The 18202-nt window shown below is 39.9% G+C and overlaps 1 protein-coding gene across 9 annotated transcripts in view; it reads right to left on the minus strand.

Moving 5' to 3' along the window:
* Positions 1-18202, minus strand: part of SYT1 (synaptotagmin 1) — a 512267-nt gene that overhangs the window by 100440 nt on the left and 393625 nt on the right. For 8 of the 9 annotated variants that reach the window (XM_073327692.1, XM_073327691.1, XM_073327688.1 and 5 more), the window contains 3 exons: positions 16154-16276; positions 12079-12246; positions 6415-6582 (listed from right to left, as the gene is read on the minus strand). In XM_073327692.1, coding sequence (XP_073183793.1) covers positions 6415-6582; positions 12079-12246; positions 16154-16276 — 459 coding nt within the window. The remainder of the gene's footprint in view (positions 1-6414; positions 6583-12078; positions 12247-16153; positions 16277-18202) is intronic. The other variant, XM_073327686.1, reaches the window with a different exon arrangement.

Here is an 18202-nt window from a genome sequence, read left to right on the forward strand (position 1 = left end):
TTGCATAGAACCCAAATAACTGGGTTAGGTGGGCTTATCTTCCTTGCAGTTATAATGTTGGATCATATTAAAGAAGTTCTGTATTAAAATCACAAATGAGTTTGATTCCCCAGAGTTTAAATTCCAGGGTATTACTAATTAAGAGGTCTCTTGGTTTTTGGTACTGTTTCTCTCCCTCTATGTGTGAAACTTGCAATCTGCTAATTGTGTTAGTACATTCTAAGACAGAGTCTGTTCTCAAAGCAATTCACAGAGAGAGACTCAAAGCAATACTCTAACAACAGAAACAGCACCCAGAGACTCCCCGCCCTTTTGTTGTATTAACAATTGTGATTAAAATAGAGATAGAGGATGTATGTGGATGGATGCTTGGTGTGGATAATAACTGAATGATCAGGGAGGTGCCAGCCTAAGAATCCAGTGTCCATTGGCTGAAGAAGGCGTCAAGTGGAAATAACCAGAGGACCCCACCCCCGGAGGGCAGACTGGAATCCACCCAACAGCCTCAAGGATGGGAGAACCAAAGAACAAGATAACATCTTGGAGCCGTCAGGAATGTGCTATCTGCTGATTGATTCAGCAACAGCATGATGAAGCAATTCCCATAGACTGGCATAGGAAGAAATTCCTATAAAAATAGACTCTAAAAAGTGAGAACTTTGGGGTCTGATTCTGCAAACCAACTTCCAGGAGCATCAGATGAGCATCTGACAAGGCCCTGCTCCCTCCTCATGTCCAGGCCACCTGGCCAGTGGCTTGGCATGAGCAACTCTAAGGCTGGTAACTATGATAACAACCTTGCAGAACCTGTGTGTGTGTGTGTGTGTGTGTGTGTTTGTATGAATGAATGTGTGAATAAATATGAGATTGAATGGAATGTTATAGCTATAACTAACTGCTTACTATGATTCTTTCTGTATTCACAATAAATGTGGTATTTTGCCTTTTTCCCTTTAATAAGATCCTGCTGGTTTTTATTTTATTGGTACAACAATAACCCAAGTGTTGCCCGCAACTTGAGTCCTATCACACACACACACAAACCTGTAACTTGAGCCTGGTGGAACTTTTAATTCAAGTTGGCTAGCCCACTGTGAGCACAGGCTACAGCCTGAATTAGCACAACTCACCAGCTGCTAGTACAACCACTCTTTGCCGTAATCCAAGCACTCTGTGTAGCGCAAGGATTAATTTTCACTCAGATTAGGTTAACTCAAGAGGAGTCAACTTGAATTAACTCTGCAGTGAAGAGGTAGCCTTAAATGTGAGTGAAGTGCTGAGTGGTTTAAGAAGTGAAATCCAACCCCTATAACATGGGGCAAGAGGTGGGGGGTAAATACTGGTTATCAACATAAGGAAAGAAGTTCAGAATTGCCTTTCCCCTTGTCATTGATCTCACCCAAGGGGACGGGTGGGGAAGGATTGTTCCCGCACCACAATTCCACGCGCAGAGGAGACCCTCTGCATGCTAATTTCCCCCTACTAGGTGAAAGGGAACCTTGGCTAAGCCTCTCACTGACACTTTTAACAACACAGTTCAGAAAGCACCTCTACTATATTAACTACATCCAGATATCTCCTGGCTTGTTCCTTGAATTCCTGCTTACCTCTCTTCTTACTACATTTTGAAAACATTATATGGTGCTATAAGGGAGGTACATTATGACACTTTTGTTTGCAAAACACAATACAGTATCACGCTAAACTGCATTGTATTGCACTGCACGTTGCATAAATTGGTTAGTAAAGAACCTGTAAGTGATTTTAGACTAGTGAATGTTTTCAAAAAACTCTTATGCAATCACCATAGCATTATTATCCTCATCTGAATAAGTCCTTTAGAATCTAAATGGAGAATAACAAAATCCATTCTGAGGAGACTGCGTGCAAGGCTCATCTTTCAGAGATCTACTAAGAACAGTGCAAAATCCAATATTCTTAAACAAAGAGCTCTTCTCTTCTAGTCTTTGGAGGTTTGTATAAGTCTGTCATGGGTGTGGGAAAGGAGAGGGGGGAGCAAGGTGGAAGTAAGGTCTGAGTCTATTGCGTGAAAATGCTTATCTATCAAATGCATCACAGTTTGCACAACAACCCTCCCCTCATTCAAATCACTCCTAAAATCCCACTTTTTCCATGATGTCCACAAGAAATGAGTTTAGAATAATTAACGACAACAACAAAAATGCCACAACTGGCACGGGTGCCGTGATAGCTTTGTATACTGCAGTGCTGTCTATTGTCAAAAGGACAACTCTCTAACATTAAGAAATCTAAACTTAATCTAAGCCTTCAGCTAACCTAAACAATGATAATTTTCCACATTTATTGGAAACTCACATGAATAGATGTGGCATATAATCAGAGATATAAAAAGAAATTGGAAATTTACTATTGGAATGTATTTAGTGGTTGGATTCAATCATCCACAAGACAAAATATTTTTATGCAGTAGGAAATTTTTCCATGTCAAATTGCCTAATGGTTATAAAAGGAAATCGCCACATAATAATAGTTGGAAACCAAACCAAACTAGATTATACACAAATGGAAATTCTCCTCTGTACATATGATACCTGGAATATAGCCAGGAGCGATTAGGCAGCAATAGAGAAGAGAATTAAGCTTAAAATGAATGAGAAATGGGAATTATTTGGTCTTTTGATGTATGTGTTTGAGATTTAGGGACCTGATTTTCAAAGGGACAGAAGCCCTGAGCTATGCACAATTGTACATCTGACCTGCATGAATAGCAGCTATTATCTTTATTTGTTATTCATATTGTGATCACATCTAGAAACACCAATCAGAATCAGTTCCACATCATGCTTGGTGCCATACAAACTTAGGGTAGCACCAAAGACCTTGCAATCAAATTTGAAACTGCTTCAGTGAGTGAATATAATTAACAAAGAGAGAAGAATAGAGGGAGGATGAGGGAAATGATTCATTCTTGGGGTTATTTACCCTAGCTCCAGGCATCTGGGGAAAACATTCTAGGGGGGCAGTGTTGAACCAGCTCTGCCTGGATCCTGCAGCAGTGGTTCCTGTCCTGTGTGGCTGGGTCTGGCTCCCTGCTTCAGCCCACTGCCTCTTGCCATTCCTGGGTTTAGAGGAACCTGTCAGAGCATCACCAATATGCATGTCTGTGTACAGGCGGGGCCCTCCCACGGCTATGCTGTCCTGTTCCCTTCCTGGCCCTGGTGCTGCTGGACATGGAGCTTCACCTATTGAGCTGGGCCTGCACCTGGGTGGGGTGGTTTAGGAAATGACATGTTGACAAGTATCTTTCCACCATGCCATTAAGGGTTTGATTCTGGAAAAAGCTGAGCACTCTCAGCCCACTGATGGGAGTGGAGGACACTTAGTATCTTGCAGGAGTCTTTACCTTGCAGGATCAAACCACAATGGAAGAAGGTAGGGCAATGAGATAAGAGACCAAGTGAATAAATAGGGAGGGGCAATGTTGTAAGAGGCTTTACTTGTGAGGGCAAAAACTTAAATGTGAACTGGTGGGAACCAATGAAGGGATCCATTAGTTAGCACAATGCTCATGCAAATATGGTATCTGTATGTGCACATGGCCAGTTAGATGTCTAACTTCTATGCGTACATACAAATACCACATTTGTCAGTGCAATTGCGGCCACTGCATTTACAAATAAAGTGCATTATTACATGCAGCCCTAGGCTTTTGCCCTTTTGAAAATTAAGTCCACAATGTACTTTACATGAATTATAATATTTATTAACTTCCAAATTCAGGAACAATGTATGTTTTTAATTAATTAGCTTCACCTATAATAAAAAGCCAGGCTCCAGTCAAGTCAGAAGTCTGCTGTGCAAGTATTTGACTGACAAGGGTAGCATGCCCTGTAGAACATCTGTCTGTAGCAACTTTAACATCACTGTGTATTAGCAGTGTGTGAACTTTACCAAAGAACAGAGGGACTAAGTCAAATATTACTGCAGACATAACAGTCTGTTGAACAGGTACTTTCCATCTGTCACATTACAAGCTAAACCCAGCACTAACCTGTATTATTTTACTGGCTGTCTGCACATGAAAATAATAGTTTGTTTAAAAGGTTAAGTTTTTGTTAAAGAGGTAAAGGTTCAAATACTTTTCATGCATCATTTGGCTTATTTTATGCTTTTTGAGGTGCAGTGGTGTGAGACACCAATACTGTCTGATTGTAGCTTTTATTGTGACAAAATAGAAGTCATGAGGTAGTGAAGTAAAAATCTGATTCCTTGGCATTCATGACACTTACTACAGATTGGAGTGACCAAATACACACTGGTTTAACGTTTTCTGACTCTCCTGTGTGCACAGACTTTAAAGAAGAGTTACCCAGGATCAGGCCCTCTTCGGGTAATATGATTCACATACTTATCATAGAATCATAGAATATCAGGGTTGGAAGGGACCCCAGAAGGTCATCTAGTCCAACCCCCTGCTTGAAGCAGGACCAATTCCCAGTTAAATCATCCCAGCCAGGGCTTTGTCAAGCCTGACCTTAAAAACCTCTAAGGAAGGAGATTCTACCACCTCCCTAGGTAACGCATTCCAGTGTTTCACCACCCTCTTAGTGAAAAAGTTTTTCCTAATATCCAATCTAAACCTCCCCCACTGCAACTTGAGACCATTACTCCTCGTTCTGTCATCTGCTACCATTGAGAACAGTCTAGAGCCATCCTCTTTGGAACCCCCTTTCAGGTAGTTGAAAGCAGCTATCAAATCCCCCCTCATTCTTCTCTTCTGCAGGCTAAACAATCCCAGCTCCCTCAGCCTCTCCTCATAAGTCATGTGTTCCAGACCCCTAATCATTTTTGTTGCCCTTCGCTGGACTCTCTCCAATTTATCCACATCCTTCTTGTAGTGTGGGGCCCAAAACTGGACACAGTACTCCAGATGAGGCCTCACCAATGTCGAATAGAGGGGAACGATCACGTCCCTCGATCTGCTCGCTATGCCCCTACTTATACATCCCAAAATGCCATTGGCCTTCTTGGCAACAAGGGCACACTGCTGACTCATATCCAGCTTCTCGTCCACTGTCACCCCTAGGTCCTTTTCCGCTTCTTTTGATCTTTGCTTCTTTTGATCTTTGCTTTAAGACCGGGATAGAAATATGCCACAATACACGGCTACTAATGTTACAGACTTTTTTAGTAAGAGAAACCTACGAAAGATGTGACGACCAAGAAAATGCCACAGAAAAAAATCTAAATGCAGCAGTGACTTTCAAATGAGTATACACCAGAAAAACAGAAACCTGTTGGCAGATACAGTCATCAAAAGCTAACACAGAAAAGGCAGAGTGTGAAATACATAACTGAAGATCTGAGAAGACACTGGTGATGAAGATATAAAGAGGGAAGGAAGAAAATTTAAACCAATATATTGTTCAGAACAGGGGTCTTGAATCCAGTATTCAGCTTTTCTTCACATGGATTGGGGAAGGATTTTGTCCAGAGGTTGCCCCTCTAATCATAGAAAACAAGGTTGGAATCTAAAGCAATTTTTGGCTAAACTAGACAATAAGGAAATCAGACTCAGATTCATTCTAGCCTCGCCAGAAAACTGAAACATGCTGTACATTCTGTCTATTATGAGTGGGAAGCTATTTATTATCTGATAATCAAAATGAAAACTAATGTAAAATGTAAGAAAAATGTTCTCATGATAAGAAAAATGTGGATATGCTGGTCTGAACAACACTGCAGAATGAACATTTAGTCATTAAATATTTCTGAAGAGTGCTATATGTGTACATAGCACTTTAGATAGCAAATTATTATAAATGTCCTTCTCCGAAGCTGACTGTGACAAAACAGATCTTTAGAGACAGCAAAAGGCAAGGGAGAGAATAATATTATGGTACAGTACAGTTCATTCCAATGCATGCTTTTTTAATACATCGTTTTTATCACTGAATACTGTTTGAATTGTTACATGATAATAACAATCTAGCATGTTAAAACCAACATCTTCCCTCACAATTTGATCCATAGAGATACAAATTCTCAAATGTATGTTTCACTATTAACCGCAGGGGCAAATCACTCTCACTATTCAACTGCAAATGAGGGTGCAAATGTTGTGGGTGCAACCTGCAGCCACTCAAGAGAAAGGTCACCTTTTTAAGTTTGTCCCACAACATAGTGCCTAAACTGTCACAAATGATTGGAAGTAGGGGGTAACAAGGTATAATGCACCACGAAAATCTTCTGATAGCAATACATGTTTACAAGACGGTTTAGTTCCATCAAGCTATGGAAAGGTTTATCAGGCTAACTTGAGAAATATTGGTAGGTTTCTTGCTATAAGTCAATTCCCACTTACTAGTTTGACTGTTTCCCCAGCCGATGATAAAAGTATGCAGCCAAAAAGATGACAATTGTTTTTCCTACCTCTTCCTTCTCAGCACTTTGCAAATCCCGCCACTCCTCAGTCACATGACCAAAGTCCACTGTGTTCATGGCCACCTTATATTCCCCAATGATATCATGTTTGGAGAAACGATCAAAGTCGTATACTGCCATCACTAAGGTTTTTCCACCCAGTTCGGAGTATGGCACCTATAAAGAAGAAAAAATGAAAAGCTCTCTAGCTCAGACAATAAAGATGGGTTCACCGCAATGCAAATCAATTTCTTTGGTTTACCAGCTGTCATCCTGGGTAGATTGAACTGGAGGAAAATTATGAGGTATATATTTTTGTAGTCACCTGATGCACTGTTTCCTGAGACCAGGATATGGTACTCAATAGAACAATGTGGCAGCTCACTTATCACTCTCCAGTTTTTGCCTTCTGTCCTCAAATATTATTTTGTGTGTGTGGTGAAACTGAAACTGGAGGCCAGTTATTTGCCCCAAAGATACATGAGCTTTTAATACTGCAGTATGGTTTCTGCCAATAAATCATACTGTCAACACTCAGAAAAGAGTAGCCCAGAGACTAATGAAAAACTACAGAACTGACTTACTGCATCTGACACAAGGTAATTAGAGACTAGATAGTCTTCTTACATGGTAACTATTTATTACCTATCCAGGTATATTTTTTCAACATTATACCTTTCACACCATAGATACTAAGGTTCATTCTAAGACACAATATATGGTTAGAAATTGCAGAGGCAACAGGCCAAGTCCTTCCTAATTCTCCAGCTGTTCTGATGGGTATGGGACAGATGCTCTGGGTTAGGATCTTTATTAGACACATTTTTAATATTCGGGGTAAGTGATGCTGTTCAGGTAAGCTACACTTGAGTAGCTGGCTAGAAAAGCCTAATTAAAATTGTTGGAACTTGCACTGAAGGCTTGGTCAATTTTAATAAATTCTCTATATTTTGTTAGAGTTTAGATGGTTACCATATGCTTCAGTAAACTTTTCTCTAGTAATTTTCTCTATAAAAAGGGAAACCATAGCATGGCACAATATTTGGCCACATGAATAAGTAAATGTTCTAGTCTATTGAGCTCTGGGTCTTCAAATATTATGTGACTATTTGGCTTTCACTTGCTTTTTAAAATATTGACTGCCCTGATGGCATTTAACCTTTAGTCAAAAAGTGTTATAGAAAAATTACACAGAATATTTCAAGTTAAGGACCTGATCCTGCTTCTGCTAAAGTCTATGACAATTTCAATGGCAACAGGCCCGTGCATTAACATGATAAAACACAATAGCAAAATTGTGTATACTTTGAATATATGTAATTTTGAATACTGTAAATTAGTTCTGTAATGAGCACTTTTTAAATGTCGCAGGAGGTTTAAACATACAGTAAGAAAAGTTTTAAGTACATTTACGCTTGTCTTTACAGCAATATTAAAATTAAGTTCCTGAACACAGATGTGTCTTAAAGTGTCCCTTTTCATAAATTTATATTCACTGTGCATTAGACTTAATGTACCCTATCAATTTGGAAAGGTATATTAGCCATTATTTAATTTTTATCTTCAGTAACTTTAGGCACTGTATTTTGTTAAAGTGTAGTTTATTCAAATACATTTTAAAAGAAGATTTGGCAACAATGCCACCTCCTCTTCCCCTCTGCTTCAGAGGCTGGGAGGGTTTGTCTGGACCAGCAGGGCAAAGAAAACCCTTGGTCCCTTTATGGATTGCTTCCTCTCGTTTCCTTCTTTCTCTGAGGGCTTTAGGAGGCAGGTTCTGCTGCTGATTGGTTAGGAGAGAAGGGAAACAAAGTAAGTCTATTGGCTCCTTCACTCATAAGAGGAAGGTTTATAAGCCCTTCCCCCTGCTCAGGGTGACATTCTGCACCACGAGGAAATGCTCCCCCTTCCTCCAATTGGGATCAGAGTAGGACTGGACATTTGGGCCTCGATCTGGGCATTGCACTAGTCACCCTCTGTAATCTGGGAAGAAATTTCCCCCTCATTCCCATACTGGTCTGTGCAGAGCAGGGTTTTAACCTTTCTTTTAGCAGCCCAGGGACTTGGTGGGTAGTTAGGTTGTAAAATTCAAGATGTTGCAACTTGGCAGGTGCCCAGTGCAGGTACTCATTCATTAGGGGGTCTAGTTCTCTGATAAACATGAATTGTAAGTGGATTAGAAGAAGGCATCCACAAAAGAAGGTAGGGAATGGGGTTGGGGCTTCCAATGTCTGATGCAGTACGGAGACTCTCCCGCTCCTACCTTAACCCTTGTGCAAGCTCTTCTTGCAGTGGTCCTGGGGCCAGGCAAATGGTGTGTGTGGAGAAGGGGGCTGAGCCCTCCACCAAGTGGGTACAGACTAAGAAGGTACTTGTCTCTGCACTGGACAAGTTATTGCCAGCTAGTTTCCAGATGTGTCACTAATTAATAAAGCTGAAACCTAGTTAAACCACATTCCTGGTGTCTTGACTTTCTTTCTCTTGTGTCCAAGAAAATGATGGCATCTGGCAAGCCCAGCACACTGTCACCAATCTTATTTTCAGATGGTCTATGCTGTACTGCCTGCCTTCATGTTCACTGACAGCTGGAAGTCCATGCAGCCCTGCTCCACATACTACTCCTGGGGGAATTCTGCACCAAAATTTTAAAATTCTGCAACAAAAAATTAAAAATTCTTCGCCCAATATTTTAAAATTCTGCATATTTTATTTGTCAAAATAACACAATATAATCACACCAGTTTCAATTATTTTGGTCATTTATTTCAAAATACCTGTCAGCAAGTATGTCTGTAACAATACAGACAACAAAAAAAATTCAGGAAATGTTTTTTGACAAATAGATTCCTTACTCGGCATATTAATATAGAGCTCTGAGTAATAATTCATTTAAACTACAATACAGAAATGTATTTGCTTCACCCCTCAGAAGCAGTGCAAAGGCTTACTCCCCCAATCAGGGGTAATGGAGGAGCTGAGGGAGAGAGAATTAAATTGCTGGGAAGGACCCTGGGTGTGAACTTGAAGAGTTGTTGGGTGTGGGTGGGAAAAGTATGGAACAGGTTTTTTGGGGGAGCAGGGAGGGATTGTTAGGGAGCTTGCCCCATGCAGAACCTGGCTGATCCCTAGCCTCTCCCATTCAGTCAGGCACATATGCCCCTGTCCCCAAGTGTTTCTGCACCCCTATGTGTCCTTTCACTCCCTGTTCACATGTATCCCTCCACCCCCACTCAGACACACACTCCCCCCCTCCCCATGTGGCCCTTCATCCCCTTCCCTGACCCTATGTGGCTCTGTACCCCCTCCCCCATCCCCATATGTCTCTGTGCCCCCACCTAGTCACTCCCCTTGTCCCTATAAGTCCCTGTTCCCCCTCCCTATCTCCATGTGCCTCTGTGCCCCCATCCCTATGTAGCTCTGCACCTCCTCCCCCATTACTAGGTGGCCCTGCACCTCCCTCCCCCATGTGGCCATGTGCCTCCACTCCCATTCAGCCCCTGCCCTAGTCTGTCCTCCCCCACTAGCTCTTATGAGCTTCTGCTTGACCCCCCCCCACCAGCATCTCACTCTGTCCATCTCCCTATAGCCCCTGTCTCCTGGCCTAGCCTGACAGGTGCTGTGAAGAAGGCGGGCTCTCTCTCTTCCCTAGCTGACTGAGAGCTGCCGCTATGTTCTAGTGCCACAACGTGCTCTGGAGGGGAAAAGGAGGAATTGCAGAAGTTATTTTCTGCTGGGAGCTGCTGCTGTTCTTGCACCACACTGCCCTTGGGTGGGCAAAAGGTGGAATTGCAGCAACATTTCAGCAGAAGCTTTTTCTTGCACAAAACAATTAAAACTCTGCACAGCTCATTAATTATGCACGCATGCAGTAGTGCAGAATCCCCCCAGGTGCAATGTACAATACAAAGGATGAAATTTGGACACCTGTGAAGGCAATGGCAAAACTTACACTAATTGAGATACTGAGGTGAACTTTTCTCTTTGCGAGACACTGGATAGCAGCCCAGAAAAAACACAGAGATTTCTCTCTTTTTGAGAAGTTATTCCACCGAACACCGCCAAGAAATTGTTTCTGGGTTTCCCTCCAGAGAGAACCCTTTAAATTACAACAGCACTTCACCTCCAGATGCTAATGGAATAAATCCCATTCAGTTGGATTCCCATTTCCATGCATTCTGGGCAAGTTGTAGCTGTATAGGTTACATTTTTTGCCTTTTAATATTTATGATAATAAATGTGTTAATTTAAGATTTTAGAATGTTTTAAGTCGTGGGTATTTCAAAGAACAGCTGCTTTTATCCTTCAAAGCAGTGAAACCAAGATAAAATCATGTTGTGTTGAAGTACCCGAAAGCAATGCATGTATGCAGCCATGCAGACAAACTACTGAGGTTGCAGAAAGTAAAGCAGCTATACCACTGAGCCGGTGCCTACGGTCCTTATTTAGGCAAAACCACCATCAGTTTTTCTTGAGTAAAGACTGTAGGATCTAGACCACTATCAGTACTGTGTTGTGGTGCCCCTAAACACCTCAATCACAGCTTGTTAGGCAAAAGATTTCAGCATACACTTCCTTCTGGGTTCCAAAATGTGACTATTAAAGTCGTGACTTAAAATAAGTGGACACTATCTGCCTGTGAGTGAGTATTCTGATTTATTCACTGTGTCTTCCTGTTAGATGACAAATTTGTTTGTTGTTTCTTGCATATGCTAACCTGGGATCTGTAATTTATAGCTCTGGTTTCTTTTAAATACACTCATAGGAAAGCTCAGTAAAGAAATGTCCCAAAAAAGGATTATTTTTATGAACATCTTCAAGGGGAAAAACAGACTTATGTATGCAGTAGTGGCTGTGACCTCTGGGGATATCTTTCTTGTTGAGTGATTGCATAGCCTGAGTCTCTTATTGTTCCTGTTCTCAAACTGGAGCTGTCATTATAAGACGGAGCATATACACGGAAGAGCCTAAAGTAACAGAAGTAAGACATGCATTAGGAAATCCCTTTGAAATATGTTCCCTGATTCTTCTTTATTACATTTAACTGGACTTTCAGCATGGCTAGAATTTTCTTAAGTCACTATTAATAGTGCTGCTGAAATTTTACAATCAAACCCTTAACTACATTTATTTAATATGTGCCCTGTAAACTGGGGTCATGATTTCGCCTCTTATGTAAAGTAGCATGGTAAAGCATTACTATATCAGGATATAAGAAAACCGAGCAAGAGTGATCTCTTACTTGTTCCCTTCATCCATATGCCTTGTTCATGCTTTAATTTATTTTGGAGGGGAACAAGGAGTAGTAAAGCAGAATTCATAAATCAGACTGTTGCAAAATGCTAGCTGAGTGAAATTCACATATACCTTTGTCAAAGTGTCACTCTATTTTGCAGTAGTCTCCAACTACAAGGTATGGGCCAGTCCTCCAGTTAGAATAATGGGCATAGCTTAATTGTAGTGAGTGAAGCTAAGTCTAATTATACCCTCAAAGGATCTGGCCCAATGTGACTACATTTTTCATCACAAAACTGAATCTCAAAGGTTTCTGCAAGAGAAAAATCCACTGTGCCTCAGGTCACCAACTAACAAAGACATGAGCAATACTGAGCATGAGATGAAACTTTACTCTATGTAATGAACAAAGAAATAAGTTCCAAATAATTATCAAAGGAATACCTTGAACGTAAATTGCTCATTGAAGACAGGGTTAAGGGTCTTTCTGTGGACTTTTGTTTCATATTTCTTCTTCTTATCAGGCAGCAGGAAAACTTTCACATAGGGATCAGATGTTCCACCCATATCTAAAGCAGGGAGCTCAGCTGCCTGAATAATCCCTACCAAAAGCTGAAAGGAGAGAGAGAGAGAGAGAGAACAGAATACTGAAGAGACAAGATTTCTGTAGTCAAAAATGGAGATTTTTCGGTCATTACTACTTTTTTTTTTCGCTTGTTGCTCAGCTTTAAAAGAAAAAAGCAAACAAAAACATCTACCATCCTTTCAAGAGCCTCTCCACAAAAGGCAAACGGAGCAAAGCTATAGACTGCATAAAACCAGTTATGGAAGGAGACTGTAAGCAGTGTGTTTTTAAGCAGAAAAGAGGCTCTTTAAAGAGCAGCTGATTACAGTTAAATATGAAATTCATTTTTTTAAAAAAGACTGCAATCAAATAGGTTTCCAATTGCTATAGTTGCTTGTGCACTCGTTTTCTGTGCAGGGCACTGTGATTAGAAAATACTTTGTTAAACAATCATGAATGTGCAATTTTGACTATGAAATCTGTATTCCAAAACCATCCCCAAACTACCTAATAAAAGAAACAAGAAAGTTAAATGCAAATCTTTGGTATGGGGTAGAATTTTCACAGAAAAAGTGGGTCTTGCGATCTTCACATTTATTTCTCTGTGCAAACATGGGTCTTAGGCACTAAACAGTAATATTTTTAAAGGCATATAAGTGACTGCAAGTCAATGAGGTATAGACTCTAAGTGTCTAAATCACTTCTGAAAATAGACTCAGGTGGTAAAGGCACTTTGGCTCAGATTTTTGAAGGTATTTAGGCACTTCTGTGTGCAACACTGTAACACCTAACTGATTTAGGAGCTTAAGTCTCATTTTAAAAGGGATTTAAGCACTTATGTGCCTAAATCCCTTTTCAAAATGTGAAAGGCTCCTAAATCAATTAGGTGTTGCTACACTGAGCACAGCAATGCCTATATACCTTTAAATACCCAGGCCTAGGCACTTTCGATAATGTTACCCACAATATCTTTTTTTTTCAGTCACAGAAAGATGGATGTCCTGCTCTAGAGCTGACGATGACTATTATTTGTATTACAGTAGCCCCTAGAGAACCAGCTGAGATCAGGGCCCTACTCTGTTAAACGCTGTACATGCGGGTAGTAAAAGACACTCCCAGCACTGAAGCTCTTACAAGCTGAACAGACAACATATACAAAGGGTTAGAGAAAGGCAGTATTTGCCAACTCATTTTACAGGCAGAGAACAAAGAGTTTTTATGGCCCAGATTTTTAAAGGCATTTAGCCATCTTTGTAGACTTCATTGTAATGCCTAACTGATTTAGGAGCATAAAGGGGTTTAGGCACACAGGAGCCTAAATCTCATCGACTCAGAGTGCCTAAATCGTTTTTTGTATAAGAGATTTAGGCTCCTAAATTAGTTAAACGTTGCAACACTGTGTGCAGCAATACCTAAATACCTTAAAACTCTGGGCCTAGGTGACTTGTTCAAGGTCACAAAGGAAATGTGAGGCAAAGCTGGGACACCCAGGCAGATCCTTCTAAGTCACAATCCAGTGCCTTTACCACAAGACATTCTTTGTTCTCATAGATCAGTTATGTAAAAATTAAAAATAGGAGCTCAAGCAATTGGAACAACTACATTCTCACCTGGGAAAGTAACTGTATTCTCCCAGATTCTTCAAAGTGGGATTTATTTTTGCCTATTTTAAATTCACAATGTGTCATATGTGCTTTCCTACCTTCTTAAGCTCCATGAAGCATTTTTCCTTTACCTCTACTCGGCACTTTCCCTTCTCTTTCTCATTGCTATTCTAGATGCATAATAGTTCATAAATACATGGACAGGCTCAGAATCTACCTCAAATCTTTCATATAAAAGAGTGAAAAATGAGCCTATGACAGTTAACAGAGCGGAAAAGGAATTCACTTCCATTTTAAAAGCTTGCGCTCTAAAACACAAACATCATGCCTGAAAGAGTATTTTGGTCAGCTTGTTCCCATTTTTAACCCAGCTGAATACACCAAATGGTAATTGGGTTTCCAGTTTCCAGCTCCATGCAACTTTGCTGCACCATCACACCACTAACATCCAAGGAAGTACCAGAGCTCAGAAGGGAAATTTAATCTTAGAGTTAGGGCAGCAGAATAAAATAGGAACACACAACAAATACAATTTCGCACCTTAATTAAACATGGCACACTATCAAAGATGTGGTGTGAGGAAAAGAAATAAATGGTTTTTAATCACATTGTTTTGTTTTTGGAAAATTTAGTTCTCAAACTCAATGTGGCATTTCCTTAATAAAATTCACAAAGAAAGTTTATTTTCATCTTCTATGGGATCTCAGATCTATTTATCACAAAAGATTTGCAGCTATTCTTTCTTTTTTCTCCCTTAGATCTTCTGCCCTTTGAAGATTCTAAAGTTTCCTATGGATTTCAAGTGATGAAGACAGGCCAGGTAAAGGAGTATAGGGCAGAGAATTCTTACTACAGGGTTTGCTTGGTGAGTTGAGGAAAAAGTTCCTTCATAGGCTCTAGAAAGACTTCAGAATTCTTGTTGCTTCTGGCTTTGAAAAGCAGAAGCAGTGGCAGTTAGACGTTAGTTAAAATGATTTGGGGAATATAGTTGATAGTGCTGGGACATAGCCTTATGCAATGTCCTCCTGCAGATACAGGGAATTTCTTAATTTCTGCCTATACTCCCCCCTCCACTACTGAAACAAATATATTTTATGCCAAGAAGAGCATTGGATAAAGAATCTGAATGTATGTTAGTGGAAATAGATTGCAAACTACATATGGAAGTTAGTTTAGATGAAGAAATTTACAGGAATTTCAGTCAATATTCATTTCTTTCCCTAAATAGAGACTAATTTTTTGTTCTGACTAAAAGCCTTAAAGACAACAAACCTTTGATCTGATTTCTCAAATGAAAAGTTCACCCAAAGACAATAACTTGGAGAAGAAACATTCTTTGGAGTTTTCTGTCCCAAATAAATGAAATAGCCTTTTCAAATTAGTGTGTGCTTGTGCATATGAGCATGAAAATTGTGGAGACTGAAGAGTGCAGATACCAAACAAGGAAGCTTTGCACTCCATGCCTGGCAGAGCAGAGGAATGTGGGCAAGCTCAGGGAGTGGTGAAAGACATGAGAAGCAGGTCCATAGAAAACAGATCCACGCCCCTGAAATTCCACGTTTATGGTGGTCTGCACTGGGTCACGGCTGCTGTTCCCCTTCATAGTCTGGAGAAGCAGCCAAATCTCGATTGTATCAATTTCCAGCCTCCAAATTTCAGGTGGTGGTATTAGTGGAGATAGGAGATTTTTTTCTATCCAACTCCCTGCAGAGTTCTTAAGGGCAGAACCCTTTTATTTGGACTTCACTGACAGACTAAGGATTGATTAGCAGGCTGTACGTTTCTGCTAAACCCGACAGAACTAGATAAGAGAGCCTGGAATTCTAATTAATTAGAGAGACAGCATGGGCCAATGTATAGACCATTTCACTGGAGGTCAGGAGATTATCCTCCACTGTACCATTGACCTGCTGTGAGACTCTGGATGAGTCACTGAGCCTCTCTGTGCCTCCATTTTCCCTCCCACACTTTGTCTGTCTTGTCTGTTTAGATTATAAACTCCTTAGGGCAATGACTGTCTTACAATGCATTCATAGACTGCCTAGCACAATGGGGCCCAATCTTGATTGGAGTTTGTAGGCGATACTGTAATACAAACAGTTAACAAATGATAAATAATAAATAATAATAATAAGAAGAAGAAGAAGAAAAAACTTTGGCATAAAGTTTGATTAGAAATGCAGTGTACCCTTAACATAAATGGAGAAGGAATGGTTTCATAAAGCTTCACACTTGCTTTCTAATTTTCTTCAGTGCAAGCTAGAATGCTGAGTATCTACTCTGCATGTCTGTATTTTTGCAGTCTCCTTTCACCTGCACAGCAATGTATCACTGGCTGTTTGTTCCACACCTGATTGTTCTGGAAGTCATAATCCAAAGAATATTGGATTTTCCCTAGTTTTTCCTCTTCTTTGGGTTCTTCTTTATCTTCCCCATCAGTCAGCCCAGTCTCAGCATCATCATCCTTAAGGGCCTGCAAAGAAAAAACAAAACAATAATAAATATGACTAGCTTCTTCACACTAACCTAAAATAGATACTCTGTCCTCAAATCTATTGTAAAGCCATTAAAAGCAAGCATGATGTCACAAATCCATATATGCTGTTTACATATATTTACAGTATTCAAGTTGCACAAGAAAACTTTTTTTTTAAATCAGCAAGCAGCAGGGAAGCAATGGAAGTAGGAAGAAAGCTTCTTGGGACATGGCCAGCAAGAACTGTTACAAAGTCTGAAAACAGAAAGTCAATGTCAACTTGATATTTTTAAAAGTCTGCTCTGATCCAATTGCCTCTTAAAGAGGCCAAATGTGGACAAACATGCTATTCAGTAGGCAAAGTCACATTCATTCCCCTTAAAGAGATCTCAGCAATGTCAAATCTAGCTGTGCATGCTGTGAATTATTTGCAACAGAGCCACGTGTTTCTGTAGGATTACGGCTGGTAAAAAGAGTATTGAGGGTGAGGTTCTTCCTACATTTGACAGGTTGTTATTTAGGATGAATATGGAAGCAAAAGGTATCACCATGCTACTAGCAAATGCATGTTCATAGAAAAGGCCGCCACACTAGTCCCATTGTCCTTTTATTCATTCTTTATACAAAGCTAGGCTGAACCAAACTGATTTACAGGTGCACTGATTTTAATAAAGTTAGAGAGAAATATAATTTTGTCTATTACATAAAACAGCAATCTTCTTTTTAAGACTTAGCAACTATCTTAGATGCCACACAAGAGAAAAATACAATTTGAAAACATCCTTTTGTGCTGTACCAGAAAGCAGAAGTATTCTTGTTGCAAAGGAATACATACAATTATTAAAACATATTAAAAGTGCCCCATCTTGCAAACTTTTGCCTGAGGGAGAACTACATGATGGGGCTCAGGGTAATGAGCCAAATATTAAAATGAAATTATTAAAATTTCCTCATAAGCATGAAAATAATATCAAGAGCACAAGGGCAAAGAATTAAACACTGAATACTTACCTGGAATTGATATGAGAAAATTGCATTCATCATAGATTTACACTCTTGCATGTACCTTTTAGGGAGTGCTTGAAAAGCTTCTGAAATTTCTATAATGCGCCAAAAGCCAGTGATTACGGAGAAGACAACATACACTGATCTTACTTCCATTGAAGCGAATGGGAGTTTAGTTTTTTTTACTTCGATGTGAAGAAGATTTAGCTCAGAAAGTCAAATAATAAGGACCTGTTCCAACTATCCTTGTTTTTGTTAGTTCTAACCTCTTTACTGCATATATAGGATATATGTCAGCACTTGAACTTTAGAAAGAGGGACTGGTGGGAAATAAAAATAGGTTTGTACCTTTCAACTCCTTTAAAATATTGGACTAAGATTTCTGGAGGGTAAAATGTTAAATGTTTTGCTAAAAATTAGAGACTGTTCTTTTTACCTAGGGATAGTTGGCATGTTTGCTCCAGTAGATTGTATGAATATATAGTTTCAGAGTAGCAGCCATGTTAGTCTGTATTTGCAAAAAGAAAAGGAGTACTTGTGGCACCTTAGAGACTAACAAATTTATTTGAGCATAAGCTTTCATGAGCTACAGCTCACTTCATCGGATGCATTCAACTGAATGAAGTGAGCTGTAGCTCACGAAAGCTTATGCTCAAATAAATTTGTTAGTCTCTAAGGTGCCACAAGTACTCCTTTTCTTTTTATGAATATATAGCGTTATATTTGCAAATTTTATCAGCATGAAAGTGGCATTCCAGCAGCGAGATCGTTCTTTCTGACCTTGGGTCAGAAATTCAGGAGACTTATAAAACTTTGAGAATAGGATCAAGTGCGTTGATTTTACCAAGGTCAGGAGAAGAGGAGGGACAGGATGTTACCATAGCAAGCTGCATACAATAATTTTTATCTTTAAGGAAG

Source organism: Lepidochelys kempii, chromosome 1 (assembly GCF_965140265.1).
Source record: "Lepidochelys kempii isolate rLepKem1 chromosome 1, rLepKem1.hap2, whole genome shotgun sequence".
Classification (NCBI taxonomy): Eukaryota; Metazoa; Chordata; order Testudines; family Cheloniidae; genus Lepidochelys; species Lepidochelys kempii.